Source organism: Poecilia reticulata, chromosome 9, assembly GCF_904066995.2.
Source record: "Poecilia reticulata chromosome 9, P_reticulata-male-v2, whole genome shotgun sequence".
In the NCBI taxonomy this organism is placed as follows: Eukaryota; Metazoa; Chordata; class Actinopteri; order Cyprinodontiformes; family Poeciliidae; genus Poecilia; species Poecilia reticulata.
Window position 1 is genome coordinate 15,433,103 of NC_088838.1, and position 25,322 is coordinate 15,458,424.

The following is a 25,322-nucleotide window of genomic DNA, read 5'->3' on the forward strand; positions in this document are numbered from 1 at the left end:
AGACATTCCCATCAAGAAACCTGGTGGTGGACGTTGGTCAGAGTTGATGCAATGATTGATAGAGCTAAATAAATGGCAGTCTTGAAGTAAAACCTCCTAAAGTCTGCAAAACACATGAGACAGAGGTGGAGGTTCACCTTCTAGGACAATGACCCAAGCTACAGTGGATTGATTATTAAGAATTTCCGTGTCAAAGTCCAATTAAGATGTAAGAATTGAACATTGCCCTTGAACATTGCCCTGTATCAAAGCTACAGCTGTTTTGCAAAGATATCAGTTTCTAGATATACAGTTGTAGAGACTCGGCCCATAAGACATATAGCTGTAGTTCCAGTGAGAAGTTGAACATGAATGCCACACTTTTCAGATTTTCTGTGAGATACAAAGGGACCATTTTTGTTCACTTTTTCAATACACACTGTTGTTGTTCTAGTTTTATTTAAATAGTGCAATGACAGCAGTATAAAAATAATCTTAAAGAATGATACTGCTACACCCTTGACTGTTGTAATTTTTATCAGCGGTTAAAAAAAAGAGGTGCAAAAGGAAGAGATGTATGCAAAAATAACCTCCTAGACATTAGAGTGTGGAACAGAAGGGAGGTAAACAAACTAATATAGCAAGAGAGATGAGAGGAAAGAGTAGGTGGAAAAAATGGACAGGGAGAAGGGAGGATGAGCAGAAGGAGGAAGGAGAAGACGATAGGGAGGGAGAGAAAGGAAATGAGGGCATTGAGAGGAGTCTGTCTGTGTTTACAAAGGATTATTGCTGCTATGGGAAGAGAGGAACATTCTTTATTCTCTAAACCAGACTGATATGCAACTACTCCAAATAATAATAATAATAATAAAAAAAAGACATTTTTATTTACTGTCACATAGATGTACAGATAACATTGTCTGCCCCTGGGCTGGTCTTACTATTATCAGTACCATCTGCATAGTGGGTCAGAATACGCACATACAGGCGTGTGTGTACATGTCTGTTCTCGTGTGTCTGAGTCTGAGGTCTACTGTCAGCCATCCAGGGAGTGATGCAGCAGCTATGAACCAGGTTATGTAACCAGTCTGAGCCAGCTGTGCCTGTGGCAGCCACTGTCTCCAACATATACTCATGCATCCAGGCACACACTATCGTACACACCTGAAGAGCTTACAAGTTTGTGAGGAGAGATGATACCTTTCCATTCAAGACAGAAAAAGTTGTTTAAACAAAAAAAAAATTAGGATTGCACCAGAATACAACGTTTTCTGCTGTTATTTTCTTGCACCTTCATCTCTGCAGTCATGCCTGCGGTACTGCAAAGTGGCCCATGCATCAAATGAGTGTTTGATATCTTCGGGTGACAGGAGCAAAGGCTGGTGTGATCTTTAGCGCCAAGAAAGTTGACAGACAAACTGTGAATGGATACAGGGTTCAGGACGAGCGGCCGCTGACAGTGGATCACTGAAGTTGTTGCATAACAGAGAGACTGAGGACAGGCAGGTTGGGACAGCGTGGGAGGGATTTTTGCTTAATGCCACTTCTTGGTTACAATTCAGGAAAGTCTGAGCTTACAGACTTGCTAAAGGAAATGCAATGTGGATAGTGAACCTGATAAATAAAAATTGGAGGAGGAGAAGAGGAACACGCTGGAGTGAAGTAAAGGGTGAAGAATCAGTGAGCTGGAGCATTACTTGGAAATGTGGTTGAGTAGGTTCAGCTGGGAGGGCCTCAGAATAGAATGGATTTTTAAAGTAATTTTGTATGCAGTGAGAGGTCAGAATGATTAAAAACTGCACATCATCTAATAAAGCCAGGCTGGCCTCGAAAGACTTCTGCACTGAGACAAAAATTGTTCCCATTAAGTTACAATTAAAATCTTGATGAAATGTTTGAGATGCCAGAATATACTGCATGTTTATATTTGTATCTATTATCACCCATTTGAACACTAAATACAGAGCCACATTTCACTGTTGAGCCTCTTTGTCCTTGCAGACTGGTTTACTGCCACAGTTAGAGCCAGCCAACAGATAAAGTCTAGACGCCTGTGAAAAGTTCAGTACAGGTCGCTGACTGAAAATGAAACCTGATCTCTCCAGCTTCTCTTTCGGCTGCTCTGCTCTGTTAACGCTGCCTTTCTGCCTCTGCTCATTTTTCACTCATAAATAGAAAATAAATGTTAAACTCTGAGCATGCACGAAGCTGAATGAGTGAATTATAGTTGTACAAATGTAAAAAAAAAAAAAACCTCTTCGTGCCCCTTGGTCTTTTCCATATTTCGTCACATCTACAAACTTTGATGTATTTTGTTGGGGATTTATGTCATAAAGCAACACAAAGAAGTTCAGAGCATTCAAGTTAAAGGAAATTGCTGCATGATGTATATATTTTCTTACACATCAAAATGTAAAATAGTGCATACTCCATATATATGCGCACCTACATTTTATATTTTTACTTATTCATCGGTGCAAAATAACTCAATATGAGTCAGATTGGATGTAGAGCTGTATTAAATTTCAGTTTTCTAGTTCTGACACAAATTCCCAAATTGATTCAGGTCTGGACTTTGTCTTAGCTGGTTGTAATCCTGAAGGTATTTTTTTTTAAATCTAAGCCATTGCATTGCAGCTTTGTCAGTATACTTTGGGTTGGGGTCATGAGAAGAGAAGCATCCATCCCTGGTCCCAGGCCTTTTGCAGGTTCCAACAACAGGTTATTTCCCAGCATTGCCCTTTATGCGCTATTTCACAATACAAGTCACTGTATCTGTTCAAACACGGTGGACTGCAAGTTTGGTTTTATATGTTGATTTAATGCATGGCTGAATGTTTTTGGCCTAATGTGCAGTCCCAGATGTGGCTGACTGATATGATCTCTTGATTCCCCTGGAGATAGTGTCTGTATCACATCACCACCCCCCCACCACCACCCCTTCTGGTTACATCACTGCGTGGATGGCCCTAAGCTCATCAGCACACTCGAGCACACGCACTCTCATATGCAAGCTTGTGTTGACTTCCAGGCTCAAAAGGGTAGTAGTAAAGGGTTATAGACTATACTCTCAAGTCACATCTTTCTTTCTTTTTTTCAGTTGTGACTGTACATGAGAGAATTGCGCTTTACAAAGGAGAGAGACTCATCAGCAGTAAAAGCTGTGATTTGTTCCCTGTGCAACCTTGATTATTGCTGGTCTTGCTCTTTTGATCCCCGTTGGCATGACTTAGTGACTCTAGCACTGCTCCCTCTCTCTTGTGGAGAGATTAATAATTCCTTTCCTGTCTTTTATTTTCAGCAATTTTCTCGGCTTATCTACTGTCACACAGAAAGCACAAGGATCTAGCCATGATAAACATCCCTTCTCCTGCTGTGTTCCAGAGCCAGCAATATTTTTCTCCAGTCTCAAGTGTCCTTTGAATCATGGGAACAACACAGAAGCACTTGCACACTTGTTGCTTTCACAACTGGTTGTTCGTCTCATCTCTTCCCGTAACACAGAGAGAAATGCTGCTGTGGCAGCTGCCTTCAACATTTGGCAGGCTGCTGTTAGATAACTGCAAGGTTGCGCTTCTCTTTTATTGCCTCTTCTGTCTCCCTGTACTACGTGCCTCCAAATGTGTCACAGCCACACAGGTGCCAAAGTAAAAGGGATATTTATAACTCCCCAAGTCATATTAAGGCAACACGCCTGAAAGCACGCCTTTCATTAACTCTTTCCCTCCTTTCCAGATAGATATGTATGATATCTTCACTTCCTGGTGGAGGTGATTTGACACCCCTTGGAAGGAAGGTGATAACATGGAGAGTTTTCAGGTGTTTAAGTAAAAAGAGCAACACCGACTTTTGCAGATAGAATGGAAATACCTTTCATGCTAGAATACCAGGTCATGCCTGGATAGCAGGACACATGGTTCACATGTCTGAGTAGTGGCCATTTTTAGCTACTGGTGTCTGTCTCTGCTGGGCTGGACTGAGGGATTGTGCTGGCATCTGCATCAATGTAATAACAAGCAAAGGCCTTTATGAATGTTTCAGTTGCTCTATTTATGGGGTCCCGCTGTGGCTCTTGGAACGACTTGCAATGACGGATGGGCTGACTAGATGACTGCAGACTTTGAATGTGTTTGTGGGGTGACGTTTTTCTTTTTCAGTTTTTTTTTTTTTGGCAGTCATTAAGTGTCTTCCTTCAGGAAGTCTTTAAATGGGCAGCATTAGTGAGTGTTTGGACATGTTAGAAATGTTTGTAAGCTGTTTAATGTTAAGGGGATTTTGATAAGCTCTTCACGGCGTTTGTTCTGTTTAAAAGAGGAAGTTGGCCGAGCTGTACATAACTGCTTCCTTCTTGGGCTGAAGTTAAGCTGCCAGGTAGTCACTCATGTATTCACAATTAATTTTTTCCTTTTACCCTTCAATACATTAGTAACTGGGACAATATTTGGAGTAAAAAAAAAATGTTTTAGAACACCTTTTTCCCCATTTTGTTAAAGATTTATTATTTTTTCTTTTATTTGACTTAATCTTTAGCAAACAAAAGATTAACCAGACGGCCTTTAACCTTCTGGCTAAAGGCGGTGTGTCTTTAACCAGTTCTTCCCTGGTCAGCCCTGGGTAGATTTGACTCCATTCATTAATCCTGTGCGGTTCCTCCATGTTTCTTGTAACCATTCAGGGGTGGTACAACATTCGAAATTAATTTTAACCCTGCTTGCCCAGTAAGAGTCCGACTTGCAGTGGATAAGTTCTCCTGGATACTCCAAAAGTGAACGCATCCTTTTTCTTACACCCTTATCCCATTGGGGTCGGGATGGGTGCTGGTGCCCATCTCCAGCTGTCAACAGGCGAGAGGCGGGATACACTCTAGACAGGTCGCCAGTCCATCGCAGGGCACAAAAGTGAACCACACTGACGTTTATCATACTGCATAGTGGAAATGATGCATAGCTGTCCAGACAGGTTTTTTTTTTTTTGTTGTTGTCTTTTTGTCTCATTTTCGGAGACACAAAATTTTGGGTTCTCTGTACCTGGAAACCCTAATCATTAAAGTGCAAATAATAATAATAAAAATGAAATGGCTAAAATAAAAGCTTAAATATTTTGCCTTGTGAAAGGAATCTCTATAAAGTGACCGTTTAACTTTCTGAGATGACTGGCAAGAAATATTGCATTTTTACACAATATCAATTTTTTTTTTAGATATGCATACTAATCATGGATTGCATTTTAATCCTATCATTTATTTCAGTCATTAATTTCTATACATTTATCTGACCCAGTAGTTAAAAATACTGGTCTACAGGAAATTCACATCTTGCTCATGAGTATGTTTTAATTTGTCTATGTTCTTAAGGATAAAGCAGGGTTGTCAAACTCCAGTCCTCAAGGGCCGGTGTCCTGCAACTTTTAGATGTGCCTGTGCTGCACCTCACCTGAATAGAATAATCAGGTCATTAAGGCTCTGGAGAACCGAACTACACTAGGAGGAGGTAATTAAGCCATTTCATTCCAGCGTTTTGTACCTCTGACTTATCTAAAAACTGGAGGACAGCGGCCCTTGAGAACTGGAGTTTGACACTTGTGGGATAAAGCCTAGTAGTAGGTTTTTTTTCTCCTCATTTTCATATGACTTGTTAATTATCAGCTCGTACCATATGTCACTGTGGTTCTAGCTAGTTGAATGCAAACACATTTATAGAGAAAGTGGTTCTTTAGAAATCTTAGCACTTTGTTTTGAAATTTGTAAAACTTAACTAGTGGTTCCCTACATCAAGAACTTACTGTGGATCGGACTTTCTCAATACTTATTTAGTAACTTTGAGAGCCACTATTAGTTTTCAAAATTGCCATGCTTTTATTGCTAAGGACCTTGACCGCTTAAGATAAGACACAGACATCTGTAGTCTTGTATTTTGTTAGGCAAAGTTAGACATTCTAACATTGTGCTTAGACTAAAGTGAAAATCCTCCTAGCATATCCAAAGGGTGGCAAACTGGGTGCAGATGGCGCAAGGGAAGCTGAGGACAGTGACCTCCAGGGAAGTCTCTCTTTGTCTGTTCATCCATCTCTCTCTCTTTGTGTTGGTACAGAAATAGCTCTGTGGTCTCTGTTACTCAGTCTGTGAGTGGGAACCATGTGTTCTGTTGTGGGGTTTGGCAAAGGTCTCTATACACTGGACAATAGAGCACTGGGAGCTTCAACTATGCATTCCCTTGGCTGGGACTAGGGCAAGAGTTACTGCTCCCAGTGCCCCTTGCCGTCACTTAAAAAAATGCATCGTCACTCCATTTGTGATACTTTCTCAAACTTGACATTCATTTCCATGCATATTGGATTAACCCATTTCCTCCCTTTTTTGCTCTCCTGTTCTCATGTTCCCTAGGGCCCTCTCCATGGATATAGACACAGACTATGAGCGGCCCAATGTGGAAACCATTAAATGTGTGGTGGTGGGGGACAATGCAGTAGGCAAGACCAGGCTAATCTGTGCCCGGGCCTGCAATGCCACACTCACACAGTATCAGCTGCTTGCCACCCACGTGCCAACCGTCTGGGCCATCGACCAGTACCGAGTATGCCAGGAGGTGGGCACACATACACACACACGCACTCGCGCACAAACACACACACAGAAACACACTTTGTAGAAAAGAAGCCACAAATAGACAAACCCTTCTAGCATTTTCCTGCAACTAATTTTCTTTTTTTTTTTTTGCTACATAAAACATTTAACTTTAAATGCCACTGTACGTCATGTAGTTTAATCCCGGGGTTGTTCCTTTTAAAGCCAGATAACTAATTGTTCCTTTAATCCCACGGAAACACAAATCTTACAAATAAACGTAAAACGTTCAATCTGATTACAATGACATGTCTACATTGTAGGTGCTGGAGAGATCTCGGGATGTGGTGGATGAGGTCAGTGTGTCCCTGAGGCTTTGGGACACATTTGGGGATCATCACAAAGACAGGCGATTTGCCTACGGCAGGTGAGAGTGCACATGAACACCAAGCCTTAAGCTGTCCACCAGCCTGAACGTACTGACCTAATAACACATCTGATGCTGGATAACAAGGTTAATTACCTGGAAATATTTTAATGTAGCCAAGAGATACATAAGATAGAAATGTATCTTTGTTTTTTTTTTATATTGTTTTATATATTTATACAAGTTAGAAACGTCTGATTAGAATTTAACAAACTTTTCATAATCAAAAAATGATATACAAGCATGAAAGTAAATCTCAAAACAGAACATCACCAAATAGTTGTTTGATTTTAGTATAAAAATTTACATTCTATTTTCTCATATGCATTAAAAATGTGCATATTTCTATTTATTTGATAATGACATTGTGTAGACAAAAAAATAGAATATAGCAGAGGTTCAGTCAGAAAAGGATGTTAAATGGAAAACACAATTGTGGGAACCTTACATTTGAGTTCTGGGAATTTAATAAATTTTCATTTTCAGATTTTCAGTAATGTTCAAATTTATTGAAAAAAACTGCTTACATATTTGTTGTGTAATCCGACAGTTTTTATCTTTTGCATTGGACATCCCTTTCAAGCTGTTGCATCCTTCCTCCACAGGAGATGATTGGATGATCCCTGTACCCTCTTGTTAGTCGTTCTCTCGTCAAAGCTGCTTTATTGGCATGAAATGCAGAAGGATTTATTGCTAAAATAAATCAGGAAATGCCACATATCACAGCAAAGTCGGTATGTTTTAACCACAAAACCTCCAAACATTAAAAAAAACTTGATAAAACACCTTGTATGACTTTTAACTTTCTTTAGTTGGTACACTGTAGAGAAAAAAATTGACCTTTTTCCAGAAAGTAACTTGGTTTTATTTAAGATATTTGTTCTTGCATACAGTTTCATATAATGGGTTCTTTCACCAATCAACACAAAGACCCCACAATTTTCCCATAAATTTAAGTAGGATGTAGTAAGGTTGTTTGGAGGGACTTTGCATAAGGTGTCACCTTGTTTCCCTTTATATAAAGGGTTTGTACGTGACAGACTTCATTTATGCTTTTGTCAGCCGCATGGAGGTTAGTTTAAGGTTCAAATTTTTACCCCTTTCTTGTGTTTACCTACTGTTTAAATGTCTGTACATTCGCCTGGGGATCTGCTACTGTTTGTGTGTGTGTGTGTATGTTTGTTTACGCGTGCTTGTGTGTGTGCACATCTATTCACCCTGTGAGCCTGGAGTCAGCTGATTAGAAACACAGTGCCAGCTCAGCTGGTTTTACCCCAGCATTAAAACAACATCAAGCATTCTTCCTTAACCATCGCCCTTTTTTGTTCCCATCTCTTGTCTCCCTGTTTATCTGAGCCAACATTGCAACTCCCTTTCCTGTGTGCTTACCATCCGTACTCCTTCATTAATAAGTCTAACCTCTCCATACAGTTGGTATGTAGCTGCTCTTTGACCCTCCTCACACCTGGCTAGGTTTTTGTTGACATAAAACTTAGAACATCACACCCACCGTCACATGTCTTGTTAGAAGGAGTTCAGGAAAACAAGTAGCTGCTGGAAAATAGATTAAGCCCAATGTAACTTGAGTCAGCCTCCTCCCCACCCATTTTTTTTTTTTTTGCAATTCATCATCGCAGCTAATTGTCTTACAATAAGGAGATTAAGATGGATCATTTTAGGCAAACCTGTTATAAACTTCTGCATTTAATCTTCTTAAAAACACACCTGATTTAGGTTTTTCACTTACAGAGAAAGTGATGAACAATAAATAAAGTTCAGCTGTTGTAGTTTATTTTTGTGGCATTTTTTGACTTACACAATTTACCTAAAGCTACAGTTGGCAGAGAGGCCACACATAATCTAAAAGATCTTATCGTATAAAGTTATTTGTCAATAAAAAGATGCAAAAACATCAAAAAAGGATAATATTGGAAATGTATCATGATATACTAACTAAAGGCAATCAACTGTCAAAAACATATGGAACATGAGTGCCAGACAAAGTAGACTGTATGCTGAAAATGTGGAATCTGTGAAATCTGTATTTCACAAATACAGATACAAATACAAATACAAATCTGTGAAATCTATATACAGTATGTATAATTGTGTGAGCTGCATCGTGTGCACCTGGCTAAGATGTAGTAATAATCCTTTGATAAAGTGCTAATGGGAGCTTGCTTGACTGTGTGTGCTCGCATTGTGATTTAATGGCCTGCTGTGTTATATTATGTCCTTGGGAGCTTTTCAGATATTATCTGAGAAATACAGAGGACTGTGGAATCAGAACAGCAAAGAATATCCCAGCTGATTACTTCTTAAGTCTACAGGGGCCATGTGAGCTTAGCAGTGGGACATCAGGTTCCTTTCATCTACGTGGTCAATCAGATTAATCTGTAAACTCTCTTCAAGAATTTTCCAAAATTGTTAAACAACAATAAAACCACATTTCTTCAACAGCACATCCTTTGTTGTCTCATTAAACACTCCATAACTCCTGACATGTAGGTATTTTGCCCAAGGAAATGAGGCATATTTTACTGTTTTATAATGTTGCTCTCAAGTTCAGTTGATGATTTACCTCACTTCCTCTGATAAGTACTGGATTCCTGGCAAATGTCAAAAACTGCAATATAGTCATATGATTGTCCTCAAGCCACAAATGATGATGAATGTAGCACAAGTTACATAAGTCTGAGTATTCTTTTGCTGCTGAGGCTAAAAGTCTTGTCCTATGCATGGTTGCAGAGGGTGAGGAGTTACAAATTGTTTTTTTTTTTTTGCCTTTTCACTAAGAGTTAATGATCCACCCTTGACATTACCTGGAAGTAGGCAGACATGCACCGTCTTGTGAGGATTAGAGATCTCCTGCTAAATGCGGTGATCTGCTGGCTCAGACAAATCTGGTGAATCTGTGTGAGAGTTTAAATCCAGAACTATTTTTAGATTCCTTTTTCTTGTTGCTTTCAAGAGCTTTTGGAGATTTACACAACAGAAAGAAAGAAAGAAAGAAAGAAAGAAAGAAAGAAAGAAAGAAAGAAAGAAAGAAAGAAAGAAAGAAAGAGGCTCAAGCCACACAAATAGTTGCGAGGTCTAGACTCCTCTTGTGAACCTCTCCACCATCCGCCACACACCTCCTAGCTCTCACATAAGCTTCCTGCTCCCTTGATGCCTTGCAGAAGCTGAACAAGCTTCCTCCTTATGCACTTTGCACAAGTTTTAATGCAAGCTGACATCATGTTGCATGAGTCAGCAGTAGCTCTTTTTTTTATTTCTTCCTTTTCTGTTCCCATATATCCATCAAAGCCCAAATGCCCTGTCTTGACTGACATTCCCTGACAGAGCACCTCAGCCCACCTTTGTCTCTGACGTCTGTTATTTTGTTCGTACATAAAAAGAAGTGTTTTCTCTCTCATCCTTCCCTGTAGATCTGATGTAGTGGTACTCTGCTTCTCTCTGGCTAATCCCAACTCCCTGCGCCATGTTCGCACCATGTGGTTTCCGGAGATCAAGCACTTTTGTCCCCGAACACCCATCATCCTGGTCGGCTGCCAGCTGGATCTGCGCTACGCTGACCTGGATGCAGTCAACCGTGCGAGACGACCGTTAGCAAAGTGAGATTCATTCCTCATTAAGCATTAACATTCTTTCTGAGACACAACCTGCAAGAATGTTGCTTTACTACCTTGCTTGCAAATTGTAAGATATGTCTTATGGTGCAAAAAAACTGGCTTGAAGGATTTAAGTGGGGCCTTTTTTCAAGTAACAAACCTGTTAAAAATTATACTTCTCCTTAAGTTTGAGATGATATACATTTGATGTATATTTGATGATGTATATTTTACAGGATAAATGTCACATTGTACGTAGGCTTGTCGCGATAAACGATAAATCAATTAATCGCACGATAAATTAAACCTATCAACCTCATTTTAATTATCTGCTTTATCGTCTCTTCCTGCCTTTTTTCTTTCTGTTGATGACACTGAATGGAAAAAAAAGGCTAAACTCCGGTGCTCTCCACTGACAAATCCCTTCCTCATTTCTTTTGTGTAATGTTCAGCGCACACTACACGAGTTGTCGGCCGATTGTCGGCCCATTTTCAAAACCAGACCACAAATTAGCCGACAGAAATCCTAGGTATAATGGTTCGATCGGGTTCGTCATGGCGTGTGGTGTCCAGCCACCTGGGCACAAAATAATGGCTACAAGTCCAGTTAACTAATTTTAAAATGAGGCATTAATCAATGCTTTACTAGAATATACCTGTGATGCATGTGGCTAGAGTCAGCGTAAAGTCTTGTCTTAATGAAAATCATTATAACCTATTTATGTCACGTTAACGAAGAACAGCTGAAAACTTACCGGGTTCATCAACTGCGGTAGCAATTTAGCTCCAACTCCTCTCCTTGTCATTTCTATATTCTTTGCACAAAGTATTGAATAAACATTAATGTTGTTTCCACATATCATCTCCAATGTCCGCTGGACTTCGGGTTGTGCCGTTTCAGCTGTTTGGGATTCCTCTCTGTAATTTCCCCTCAGAAAGCAGGAGGAGAATCCGCGCTTTCTGATTGGCTACCTGTCACATTGAGCGTTAAAGCTCCCAGTCGGGGAAAACCCCTCATTTAGATTGGAGCGGCCACGACGATCTACCGTAACACACCTGACACTACAGGATGATCGGTTACGAAATCATCAATGACAATATTAGATCGATCAACGATCTAAGACTGTCATAAGGGGAAAATAGGGGCAAAAAATTGTGTAGTATTAACTATTGTATTAGATAGTCGGATGTGCCCATCTTCTCTATTTAAATCTAGTGATTACTGAAGGCCAATACAGACTTCATAATATGCACTCTTTTGGTTGAATGCAGTATTTATTTCCACTTTCGCTTTATGTTGTTCAGTTTTTATTCAAGTAAGTTTTTGTTAATGGAGACTGAGAATCCATTAACACTGGAACTGATTTAGTTTATCAGTTCCAGTGTTATGTGTTCTTTTGAAAATAAAGTGTATCTATCCATGGCAGGAAATTGCATGCATTATTAGTCATTTCCATTAAATCAGTGTCAAAAGGTCTTGAAACAATATGATCGTTTATCTAAATAATTTTTTAGACAATTAATCGTCCAGCAAAATTTATTATCGTGACAGGCCTAATTGCACGTTGAAATTGTATTAAATGATTTATCAATGAATGCAATTGATAAATTATATTAATTTATCAATTGTATCACAACACTTTTGAGACCTGGTGTAACACAAACAACAGGCAAGAAGCCAAATCATATACAAAGAATTGCCAGTGTAGGACCAATAGAGCTTAGTTGACATGATAAGAGAAGAATATCAACAGTCCAAAAGTTGTTGGAAATACAGCCACCCATAAAAACTGCTATTACATCACTGTATTGACATCACTCAGTGGTTTTGTTTCAGAAGTGAGGTGTACGCTCCATGTAGCTTGCTTATCTTTGCATGAATGGTTGTTGTTGTTGTTAATATATAATCTTGCCCTACCTGCTGATTGAACGTTTTCCTGTTTGACTCACAGGCCCATCAAACCAACAGACATCCTCCCTCCAGAGAGAGGCCACGAGGTGGCAAAAGAACTTGGGATTCCTTACTATGAGACGAGCATTGTCGCCCAGTTTGGAGTCAAAGATGTGTTTGACAACGCCATCCGTGCAGCCCTCATTTCCCGTCGGCACCTGCAATTCTGGAAGTCCCACCTGAAAAAGGTCCAGAGACCCCTTCTGCAGGCCCCCTTCCTACCTCCTCGACCACCACGCCCCATAGTGGGCATCCCCGACCCACCGGCCACAGACGGCGAAGGCCCTGACTCCCTTTTCTGTCATCCTCTTTGCGCAGATGTTCTTTTCTTTTTGCAAGGGGGCTCCACTCGTGTCTTTGCTCACAAAGTTTACCTGGCTACGTCCTGCTCCAAGTTCTACGACCTTTTCACGCTTGATCTTGGTGGGTCGAGTTTTGGGGCAATGGGAGAGGAACAGGAGGGCAAGGAAAACACAGAGAGTGGGGAGGAAGATGAGCAGAGCAGAAGAGGAGCCAAAGAGCAAGCTGGACGCACCAAGAGTCTGGACATTGATAAAGATGGAATAGATGGAGGAGTGCGGGGCCTGAACCGACCTCAGCTTCTCCAGCAGGGGTCTTTGAGGACTTCCCAGAGTGATAATGCACTCCCCTCTCGAGCCCAGTACTCGATGGGAGCAATGGGGACAGGTCGACCCCTCTCTGGATGGGGAAGGGGGTTTCTCAGTGTGTGTCTGGAGCATGTTGATGATCCCATGACTGGACGGCCTCGTCTGATGACTGTGGTTGCTATGGATTCACTTATTCAGGAGGAACCATTTAAGGTTATTATAAATTGTTTACATTACTAGTGGTTAATAAAGGTTAATGCATGATTTAGCTAAAATAAGTAATTTTTCACATAGGGTTAGTTTAATAACTTTTTTCCATTTTTGTCATGAAATGAAATGAAATCATTGTTTGAACTCTGCACTTTGTATTCACTTGGCTTATCTCTGTCTGATAGAAATTTTGTTTTGTTTTTTACTGGGAAAACCTAGCTAGGACAAAACTAGCAAAAACGGAAGAAATGTATGTTTTTTTTTTTAAACAAGACTTTCTCTGAATGCTCTGCACTGTGCATTAAATGCTCTTTAAGTTTTCGGTGTGTTTGACCTCTGGGTTTGCTGCATTTCTAGGCAGTGCTTCAGTACCTCTACACAGGCAGCCTGGACGAGAGTCGAGGCGATCTGATGCAGGTGGCCACCATTGCAGAGCTGCTTGAGGTGTTCGACCTTCGGATGATGGTGGCCAACGTTTTGAACAGAGAGAGTTTCATGAACCAGGAGATCACAAAGGCCTTCCACGTCCGCAGAGCCAATCGAATCAAAGAGTGCCTCAATAAAGGGACTTTTGCTGGTAAACCACGTCAGCCACTCAATGCTGCCATTGTTTTTGTGTAGCATTTATCATTCTAGATGTGATGCCCCCCACATTGCATCTGTCTCTTTCACTGATTCCTTCATAATCATCATTTGACTTGATGACTGAGTGTTGTGTCAGTCTGCTTATCTTGTGTTCACTCTACCCCATACACTGTCTTATTTGTTTTGCGTTGTGTCCCCTTTTAGTGTCGTCTTTGCCTTTTCTGAACAAAACTTGACTTTTGTCCCTCTGTGCTGTCATTGTTCTTTCTCTGATCATAGTTATCATTGTTCCCATAAAACTCATATGAGTTTTGATTAAATTAATAAGAATGTAACAGATTTTTCGGGACAACACAGCCCTCTCTTTACCAGACTTCTTCAGTGTTCTGCATAACCCACTATCCTGCGTTTGCTTTCCTTCCCATACAATGAGTGGAGAGCTGTTGCGTCTCCCTGTCAATTTATCTTTCTGTCTGTCTACCTGTGTCCATGTCTCTCTGTGTGTCTGTCTGGTCCTCTTGCTGCCTGTGTGCGCGTGTCTGGACGTCCGCCTCGTCTGTCTTTTCCTTTCTGTAGTTTGGGCTTCTGTGGCATTCCACGAGATGAACGCTCTTTTCCCACCCCGGTTTCAGATGTTGTGTTCCGGCTGGATGACGGCTGCCTCCCGGCCCACAAGCCGCTGCTCATATCCAGCTGTGACTGGATGGCCGCCATGTTCCGTGGCTCCTTTATGGAAAGCTACATCGAAGAGGTGAGCCCATACAGATGAAGAGCCCATACAGACGTTGGAGATATGAGTACTTTCAGTTTTGGAATGGAATGTAACTAGATGTCTCAATCCTAAATTCTGAAAAATTGACAAAACGGGAAAGAAAAGCTCCTATTGACATTATGTTACCCTGAAGAACCAATGAAAAATTTAAATCAATTAAACTTATCTAAAACATAAACCTTAGACCTATTCAGCAAATAGGAAATAATTAGTACCCTCTATGTAGCTTCAGTCAATAACAAGGTAAATCAAAATATAACTCCCTGTGAGGGCCTTTTAAAACCTATTCTGGTAATTATTTATTACCAGATTATTGTTACAGATGGATAAATAAGAGCTTCACAAAACTTCTTTCACTCATGGAAAAGGTTGCTGCAGTAGAAACGTGCCTTAGCTCACACAGAAGTGTAGTACACAGCTTGCAACATCTGATAACATGTGGTAAAGGTTAAGGGGTTATTGGGATTAGGTTAATATTTTTGATTACCTAAACCACACATATGGTTCTCTATCAGATTGACCTACTAATCTTTGTTTCACTCCTGGGTGGTGTTAAAGGTCTGCAAATAACCACATCTCTCGATGACTTAGACACGTAATGTCCAGAGATAAGAACTTATGAGTAAATGCATTTACACACAATTGACTGCTTTGGTTAGTCTTTGTCTGACAAAAGACTTCAGATTTTTATTTTTATTTTTTACCTTAAATTAAACTGAGGCGCATGCCTTTGTGAAAATCTGTTTCACCAGGGTGAGAAAACTACTTGATTCACACATATAAAAACGTGCATAGAAGTATTTCCGACTTCCTGTTTCTATTCTCAGAAGGTATCTTTACCTGAATAAAAACCACAGACAAATTGGTGTCGTGGGCTTTGTTTTTATGTGGTGGTCTGAGAGCTTAATGTTGTTTATGTTTGCTGTTTTCTGTGTGAAGTGTCCATATTGCTGAGTTGTCATAGATTAGCTGTATTTAGAAACATTGAGAAAATTACACAAAGGCTACAGAACAATGATAGCTTAAATAGGCTGTTTCTCTTAATACGTCTTTGTTGGAGAAGAGTACCTTCACTGACACCAGTATTTCTCAGGATTTGTTACCTTATGTGTGCTGAGGCACAGCTTCTGGTAAGGCATGTGTGCCTGACCTGACGTAACCTCAAAGGAAGTTGAGGTCTGTCTTTAAGTTGAACTTCTTTCGATTGTGTTTCGCAATAAGATCTCACAGTCTCTTTTCAAAGACTGCCAGTTCAGGTTACAGGGATTCATGTGTTCAGAATAGCTGCAAATAAATTTCAAACACTTTTGAATAATTTTGTTAAAGTTTACAATTATAATGGAAACCATATAAAAAAATCTGCTTAATAATAAGTAAATTATATATGTGTAATTTTAGTTATGCATTTTACTTTCTGGAGTTATGGACTTTACTGTTGAGCAAATTATGATTTAATGTTAAGATGATTGTTAATAATATTAGCAATACTAATGTTTTAGAGAGGCCCTGTCAGAGTCTTGTCTTGAGTCTGATAGAGAATCTGCAGAGGAAGTTAAGCTTATTGTGATTGGAAGGAAGCCTTGAAACGTCACAGACTTGAAGACCAAAGATAAATATGCAAAATGTCAATGGAAACATGCAAACAGCTGGTTAGGAATAAAAAAACATGTCAGAATGCCAGAAATAATTTTCAATTTGCAGAATATTTGTTGACATGCAACCGTTTAAACTAGTATGAAGACAAAAACAGACAATTTTTTTCCGTGGACCTTCTTAGTTGAATTAAATTCCGTTTAAATGTAAACTTAAAAGGAGCATACATAATTTATTACTTTAGAGGTTAATGTTATAGTCTATTTGCCGTTACTTATGTTGTGATGCTAAAAACATAATCTTTGAAATCAGAACGAGGCTGCCCACAAAACTTTATACATCAGTATCAGGCAGCAGTTAGCAATTAGAATGCATCCTGTTTGAGTCTTCTCTGTTGAAGCTTTAAACCACAAAGAAGATATTTTTAAAAATAGAAACAGAAGTTTAAGACATGGCTACACAGTGCAGTTTCTCAACCCAGACACTCAAAATAACTGTTTTCAGTGCTGTACAAAAGGGGGTCAATGTGTTGCGAATATGTTGTCATATGAGTAACTAGAAATGGCCAAAGCTTCATGAACTGAACCCTTCATAGTCATCCTCAAAACCCCAAATTAAAACAATCTTCTTTTAAATGATAAATCAGCTGTTTGTCTCTTTGCTTAAACTACAAACTAATTAATGTGCTTTTCATTGGAAAGTGCGTGGCGTTCATATTATTTGGTCGACACATTTAAACTTACAAATACGGATGTATGTCACAGTTTTAGCAAGTTCATTAGGTCAGTAGCTGAAGCTGTAAAAACACTGCAATCTTTACAGTCAAAGCAAGCCTGTAACATCTGCTTTGACTCATCAGTCCACTTCCTTAAAGTCCTAACAACAGACAAAGGTTTTCAGCTTTTGCCTGTAGATTACAATGAGATGAAGTAGATAGTGATCGGAGAATCCTAAACCTGCGTGAGGAACTGCACAGTTTGCTGCTTTGAAGACTTTGTAGCAGCGGTTCAGTGTGTTCGTCTCTCTTGGGTAGTTCATTTGAGAGGTTTGTGCTATTAAAATCCCCAAGAACAATAATGAGAGTCAGCCAAGTATCAAGGCAGCCATCAGCAGAGTCATCGTGTCGGTTATTATCACATTTATTTCTTTGTTTGTTCACATCATTTGACCTGATTTTTTAGTTGTTGTTTTGTTAATTTGCATCTGTAGGTCATCACAGATGTTTGTCTGACGGATGCGTATTAACATGTAACACTTTTGCGCTTTAGTCTTACCATGAATGTTTTTAAATTTAGCATCCAGTAAACTAATAATGGTGGAATTCTGAGAACAAAACACAATTTGTATAGATTACAGCTCGTATTCGTATATGTCACTACGTCTGAGTCCAATCATTAATGCATCCGGTTGCTTAGCTAGAGCTTTAAACTATAGAGACTACCTTTCTCTGGGACGAGAGACCGCACCATGCTGGCATTTCTTAATTGTTTATGAGAGTGGAGACTGTAAAGTGACCGAGTGGGTAGACTCACTGGGGGGGGTCATAATGGTTCACCTTCCTTCCGTTTTCTGGGGCTATCGCTTCATTAGCTGCTGATGAATTTGTTACATGTAATGAAACTGTGACAATAGATCCTTTTCAGAGGAGCGTATAGTATATAATGAGCAAAAATGCACCACAAGGACTGAGAACCATTATGACCTTTTTTTTGCAGCACTTCATATTTTCTATTTATTGCATTGTATTTGCGTTGCACGCAAATACAATGCATTAATGTACAGAATTTTACAGTTGACCCCCATCTTCTCTTGCTGCTATTGCATTATAGGTATCGATTCCTAACACCAGTACAGCATGTATGCGTGGAGTGCTTGAGTTCCTGTACTGTGGTCTCCTGACACCGTGTCCTGGATTGGAGCCCATGGAACTAATAGTTCTGGCCAACCGTCTGTGTTTGCCACGACTCGTTGCCCTCACTGGTAAGTATTACTGTGTGGGGTGCTGTAAACACAGCGGAGTCTAAACTTCACTCTCTTCTTTGTTCCCTACCAACTGGATGCAACTGAACATTGTTTTATTGTTAAGATTCACATTTGTAGACCTTAATTTTATAACTTTTAAGAATAATGAAAACCTTTACCTCTATGTAGTTTAAAACAAAGGATTACAGAATTACTTGTCAGTGGTGCATGCAACTAGAAAATACTTTATTCTCTTTAATTTTTTCCCTCTTCAGAGCAGCATGCTGTGGATGAGCTACTGCAACTGGCAGTGAAAGGAGTGGACATTGATGGACAGGTGCTAGCTTACCTTGAAGTTTCACAGGTGTGTTTTGACTTAAAAGTGCATTTATGTAGACAATAGTTTGCGGTCATGTATTTAACCAGTTTGTATTCATTTCATACAGACATACATTAGTTTTTTTTATTTCTTTTGAGCAGTAATACTTTCTCTTTTTTTTCTTGTCACAGTTCCACAATGCCAAACAGCTTTCTGCTTGGTGTCTTCATCACATCTGCACTAATTATAATAGCATCTGCCGCAAGTTTCCCAAAGACATGAAGGCTATGTCTCCAGGTACGTTGCAGTCAACTTGCCCTCCTGTCCCTGGTTGCCTTCCTCTCTAAAGTCCATTTCATTACCGCTATGTCATTCTGCTATTTTAGTTTCAACCAAAATGTAGAATGCAATTTCTCTACATTTGGGAATTTCATTAGCCTGTTACCTTAAATCAGTAGCAAATGATATTTGCACCAACAGCATTTTTTTGAGGACAAATTTGCATTCTTTCTCACAGAAAACCAGAGGCACTTTGAGAAGCAGCGTTGGCCTCCCGTATGGTTCTTGAAGGAGGAAGACCGCTACCTGCGTTCTCAAAAGGAGCGTGAACGCGAGGAAGAGATCCTGCGCAAGCAGCACACCAAACGGGGCTGGTGCTTCTGGAGACACCCGTCTTCCTCTCCACACATCTCCTAAGGGGTTTTCCACGTCTAGCTCTTGGATCTTCCCCTCGGCGGACGCTAACCCACGGATTGGCAAAGACAAAGGAGAATGGTTGTGATCCCTCTATCTGTGGAGAAATAACTTTCAGTGCTAATATTCCTGAATGTCTGCATGCTCGGGAGGAGTGTATGTGCCTCTTGGTGGCAGTGGGTCACCACATGACTGTGTTTTGGTGGTGGGACGGATTGGGACTCGACAGAAAGGGGTATTTGCATGAATGTGCGAGTGTATGTATGGATTATAGTGATGCTTCCAAGTTGAGATGCAGTGATCTCTAAAAGGACAACGGCGGTGCAGAGCAACCCTTCCTTCTGTACGTAAATGCTTTTTCTCCCTCTACCAGCACCCGATTGCCTTGGAGTGTTGGGAACTGGAAGCAAGGGCTCTCTTTTCTCTCTGTTTTCTCAGTCTTCAACCTTCACATCGACCTTAATAACTTTTACACATTTGACACTGCAGCTCCCTTTGGCGAGTGGGGGAGTCTACGTTTGCCTTCACCTCTTATACAGACTGTTTGCTAGCACACGCAGATGCATCTCCACATTTCACCCTTGTGAAACCAGCAGTAGATGCAGGAACTAACACTGACAATTAGCTCTTTATTACTTATCTTTTAATCACTTAATGTGCATTTTGGGGCCATTTGGGAGGCTATTATAAGTAGGGTAAAAGAGCAGAAACCTCAGACAAAGTCAGAAATCACCACTGCAACCACTAATGCAATCGTTCTGTTGTATTCTCAACTAGATAAAGTTGGGAAAATAGACATAAATTATCTACCAGTCAGTCCTCATATCTCTTTTGTCATGTAACCCTGCACACCATCTTTCTGCACTCAACACTTATTTTCAAAATGTTCATGGAGACTGACATGGAGCCACTCTATAGCACTGACGTTTTTTTTTTTTTTTTTTTTTTTTTTAAAGGGCTAGCCTTACTTAATACCTCTGTCGTGAAGGGGAAATTTAATACAGCATTAAATGTCCTCGGCCACTAAGGTGCATTGAACCATTGGAGCAAGCCTTTACACCCGTACACCACCAGGGGTCGCACTGCTCAGGGTCCCATCACTTCCGTAGTAGGTGTTTTATTATAATTATCAAATATATTAATTTCTCCTTGCAGAGTGTTACAAAAGTACACACTACTAGTTCACTAGTGGATTTAAAATAATGGATACTTAAAAGGGTTTTCAGCTGATTCTGAATACCAAAGGTGTAGTTCTTCCTTCTCCCTTTATTTTTGTTTATTTACATTTTCTAACTTGGGAGGGGCTGTAGTAGAAAGTAGGACAAGTTTTAGAAGCAGAAGGCAGTATTAGATGCTTGTTACAAGTGGAGCCGGCCCAATGGGTAAGCAAACTAACCCGCTTAAAACTTCTTATTTATGATGACTTTTGAAATTGGCAGGTCAGACCTAAAAAAAACCCAACAAAGTTTAAATGGCCCAGAAAAAAACTAGATATGTGCAACTCTAGTTATGTTAACAATCTTAATTCAACTTCAGCATTCTTTACTTATTTGCATTTAATATTTTTGCAAATAAATCTGGATAATTATCTGCCATTACTCAGCGACTACTTGTGAGAACAACCTTTAAAGGGAAACACCCACCCTACCCAATGGGCTGGCTCTGGTTGTAAGGACTAAAGATGGTCCATTTAAAACATTGCCTTCTGTTCTCTGCTAGGATTAAACATTGGTGCTGAAAACAGTGTCCACATGAACATAGAGACACACATAGTTTAGAGGACTGTCTGATGGTTTATTTGTGCAGAACTTACAGAAACTTTAGAATAGTTTTTAAATTTTATGAACTTGATTTTGTTTTTTTTCTATTCACAGAGTCTGTAAAAAGCTGATAAAAGATTTTAGAGGTTGAGGTTTGCTCTAAATACTGGGATGTCTTTTGCTGCTTTTATATTCTAAACCAATGTGACGTATTCCTTCTTTCTAGCTAACACATAAATAGGGCATTTCTTTAGATTCATTTTTGTTGTTGTTTCACCAGTTTGAGCAAATAGGGTTTTCTCATTTAGGGTGCTAATTTCTTTGGGCTTTCATTTGAATGTGGAAAGACAAAAAAAAAAAGTTGCAGCTGTGAGTTTTTATTAGCACGTTTTCTATTTGTGGGTTTGCGCCCCACAGCTTTATCCAGGCAAACTCTCTGAGATGGGTAGATTGTATGAGGCATGTGGTACATTATGCTGTTGTTCCACAGGAGGTGTGCAAAGCAATTTTCAACTACCAGAATAGAAGTCGCATAGGCTCTCACTTGGCCCAAGTGAGAATTGAGCTGATTTAGTGTGAGAATGAGGAAACTGAGTAAAAGTGAGCAAGCCTCAGTCAGCGTCAGTCTCTTTCCACACGCCGTGGAATGAGTCCGTCAACTTTTGAAGTTACACCACTGCAGTTCTGTAGGAATTAAAAAAAAAAAAAAAAGGAATTTTGTTTCCCCACAGAATCACTAAACAGATCTTGTGTCCCTGTGCCTTATGATCCAATCTGCAGGCTGGTTCTGCAGTAACTGGCATGGTGGTGGTAGGATTCAATGATAAATGTCAGAACTGTAAAATGTTTTTTTTTTGTTTTGTTTTTATGGGCTCTCTGCCACTATCTTTTTGAAATTTGAGGGAGAGAAATTTTAAGCCAGCCTGAGCCTTGCAAATCTGTGGGTATGATATTTATGCAGATAAATGATTTTTTTATTTCTTCAAACAGCGATTTGAGACAAGGTTTTTCTAATGAAATGGCTTAACACTAGATATACAGCGTCCTCCACAATTATTGGCACCCCTGGTAAAGATCAGTTCAAGATCCTTTTACAGACCCTCAGAAAAAATTAGAAGGTAGGATTTACGAAAAAAAAATTATTGTTTTCAAATTTCTTATACATGTAATTATTCACACTGTGGTATTTTTTTGTCCTTATTAATTCAGTTTACTTATATTCACTATTTTGTAGTGAGAGATTATGTTACATCAATTAATGAAGTCTTTTTGATGCGGAGGTACCAAAACTTGAGTAGGATGCTGTTCCAGTTATGTTTCTTTATAAACCAAGTGATTAAAAGGTAGCCAGTTAACATGGATGCTTGACTCCTGCAGTATAACTTCTAAACCACTGACTGTGAGAAGCTAAAGCTTTGCAAAATGCACCGGCGGGCCTGTGCACTGGGTGGGTGCAACATCATGTGGAGTGCAATGAACTTGCATGACGTCCAGACTTTGTTTAAAATGCAATTTGTGTTCTATGTGTTTCTGTAGTTAGCATGAATTTCTCTTTTAAATAAGATAGTTCCTAAACCATCTTATTTGATTGTAGCATGAAATTTCCACTTAAGTTATCAACATTTTATTTAAAGGTTGCGCTCCGAGAAGCTGAATAACAGTTAGTGTCTTGAATGTCTTTTTGGCACTGAACCCTATCAAGGTTCTTGTCTTTGTAAGTGATTTTATTCACATGTCTGACAACTCAATGTAGCATTAGAGGATTTAGCATTTGCATTTTTTAGGGTATAATGTGAGGAGATCAAAAGACATGAGTTTGAAATCTAATTTAGAAGATCTGTTTGATGCCACAGACGTCCCCTTGTTATGCTGTTACTATTAACGTGATGAAATAAGGTTGATCTTGTGATTTAAAAAGAAAATATTTGATAGTTTGGGTATTAAAGTGAATAAGTATACACAAAGCATTTCATGTTTCTAAACAACTTGCATGCATAGGTGAAGGAAATGTGCAAAGTAAAAGCTTCTTCCTAGGTGACAGATATGTAGACGTTTGATTTTCTGAAACTTTTGTTATTGGGGCTTTAATTGCAGTTACTAAATACCTTGATTAAAGATGTGGGATTTTTTATTGTATACAAAAAAAAATGATGCCAACAAGCCAAAGTTACATGTTCTCACATTTTGATATTAGATGTATTTTCATCATATTTTTTATTTTTTTAATTATTTTATTCTCCCTCTGTGTCTCATCCTTGGAGCACTTCTTCCTACTTTTCTGGCTGGTATCCCTGCTTCATTGTGAGGCCTGGTGACGGAGAGAACACCGCACAATAATTCGCTTGCTTTGGTGTCTCCTCTCTTGTGCCTTTAGTGAAATCTCACTTTCAGTTCTATACAGAATGACAGCAATGCACCGATAGCCAACTAAGCTCATGTGTTTGTCTGTGAAGCCAAGAAATATACAACACATTGACGTAAAAGAGAGTAGCTTTTTTTAAGATTAAGCGTCTTGGATAATAAATGAGTTGGCTTCCTGTTATGTTAAGCAATTTAATAACGCTTGTAATTTTAATCGATAATCTGAAGAGCTTAACGAGTTTAATGTGTATTGTCATCTATGCTAAAGCTACACCACAGGTGACTTGAGTGCTGAAACAAGTAGGAAACTAGCAGTTTCTGCTGCACTCTTCCAGGTGCCTGCTCCTTCTCTTGTGTAGCCTAACAATAATTTTTGTATTATCTCTGTATACTCATCTCGATCAGCGTTAAGATACCGTGTTCTGTTTTTTGCTCTCTCCAAGTCGAATCCAATTATTGCTTCCACTGTTTATCTGCCATTTTATATTGCAATCACACATGGTATCCTTTCAGTTGAAGCTTAACAATAGACTGGATTAAAGGCAAAGCTATTGGCTGCGATAGCTATATGTGTGCTTTAATGAAGATGGGGATTATCCAAAGTACAGCAAAACGTTGTAAATTTGATCAATTCCAGCTGCAAGTAACGTCTCACCTTTTTAAGTGCACAGCACACTATTAACTGAGTTAGATTGTAAGTAGGAATGTATGAAGTCATTTATATTGACAGACTTGCTGTAATTAACTCCCGGTCAATACTGTAATTGTAAGTGGATTGTATCTATGGTATAGTATTGTTATGCACTTTTGTTTCCATGAACTCTTATGGGTGTTATTTACAGTCAGTGTTTATGTTATGTTATAAAAGTTAAAAAGAAAAGAGCACACCACACTCACATGTTATTAAGGGCTTTGACATAAAAAAAGAAAAAAAATCTGAATGTTTTTGCTGCTGTTGCAAAAAAAAAGTTTTGAAACTAAAATTTTGTAATATTTTTAAACCACTGTGATTTGTACAATATTAAAAAAAAGAAATACAGAAAAACTTTTTTTTCTGCCATTTCAGTATTTTGATGTTTGACTTGAATTTTATTAAATCTGTTAATCTTTTAAAAAATGTCTTGTGTGTCGTAATTGTGTGATTCTTTTTTTATTTATTTTTTTTATCAGAGTCCATTTTAGTTTTACAAGCAGAAAGAAAGCTTGTGTTGGTTTTATGAAAGTATATATATATATATATATATATATATATATATATATATATATATATATATATATATATATATATATAACAAGTTATACTTGAACCAGTTTTGAAATAGTTCACAATCTTCTGACTGAATGAGTTAAATTAATTTAAACTTGTTGGTTTCTTCCCCAGACCCAGCTCTTGATTTACTGCAAACTTTCATTTGCAGTAAGCCTGGAGCTCTCAGAAGCGTAACGGTGGGCTGTTTTATCCATTCAAAAACCTGTCTAAATGTGTATTTGAGGTTCTTAGGCTATTGGAAACATCAAATTTGCGCTGGTTTTAACCACGAGATGCAAATTATCCCCATTTTAGCAGGATGACCACACAAAACATGCAGCAAGAACTAGAATAAAATGGTTTGGATCAAAACATAGTCAAGTGTTGGAATGGTCTCAATCTAAATTGAACTAAGAATCTGTGGCAGCATCCAACACTCGGAGTAACTGCTTCTATCTCCAGCACAGTACCTCCTGCTCTGAAGAGCACGTGGGAAGAGAAAGAGCTGAAGAAGTGTGAACCAAATTTTCAGCTGACTTTCTTTAAATCTAGTTAAGGTCCATGTGTTGGTTTAGCTATAATTGTGGTGGCTTCTCTGCTGAGGTATAAATGTCTGCGGTTCCACTAAAGTGGCATAAACTAGTGTTAATAAAAAGTCAAAAATAAAAGGCAAACAAAAT

The 25,322-nt window shown here is 39.1% G+C and overlaps 1 protein-coding gene across 4 annotated transcripts in view; it reads left to right on the forward strand.

Annotated features, from left to right (window-relative positions):
- The window catches only part of rhobtb4 (Rho related BTB domain containing 4), a 46,724-nt gene extending 22,214 nt beyond the window's left edge, over positions 1-24,510 (forward strand). For all 4 annotated transcript variants that reach the window (XM_008418911.3, XM_081610594.1, XM_008418909.3 and 1 more), the window contains 10 exons: positions 6,362-6,563; positions 6,865-6,968; positions 10,397-10,582; positions 12,532-13,351; positions 13,706-13,925; positions 14,566-14,684; positions 18,128-18,278; positions 18,536-18,624; positions 18,771-18,876; positions 19,097-24,510. In XM_008418911.3, coding sequence (XP_008417133.1) covers positions 6,372-6,563; positions 6,865-6,968; positions 10,397-10,582; positions 12,532-13,351; positions 13,706-13,925; positions 14,566-14,684; positions 18,128-18,278; positions 18,536-18,624; positions 18,771-18,876; positions 19,097-19,275 — 2,166 coding nt within the window. In that variant the 5' untranslated portion in view covers positions 6,362-6,371 and the 3' untranslated portion in view covers positions 19,276-24,510. The remainder of the gene's footprint in view (positions 1-6,361; positions 6,564-6,864; positions 6,969-10,396; positions 10,583-12,531; positions 13,352-13,705; positions 13,926-14,565; positions 14,685-18,127; positions 18,279-18,535; positions 18,625-18,770; positions 18,877-19,096) is intronic.
- Positions 24,511-25,322: the final 812 nt, after the last annotated feature.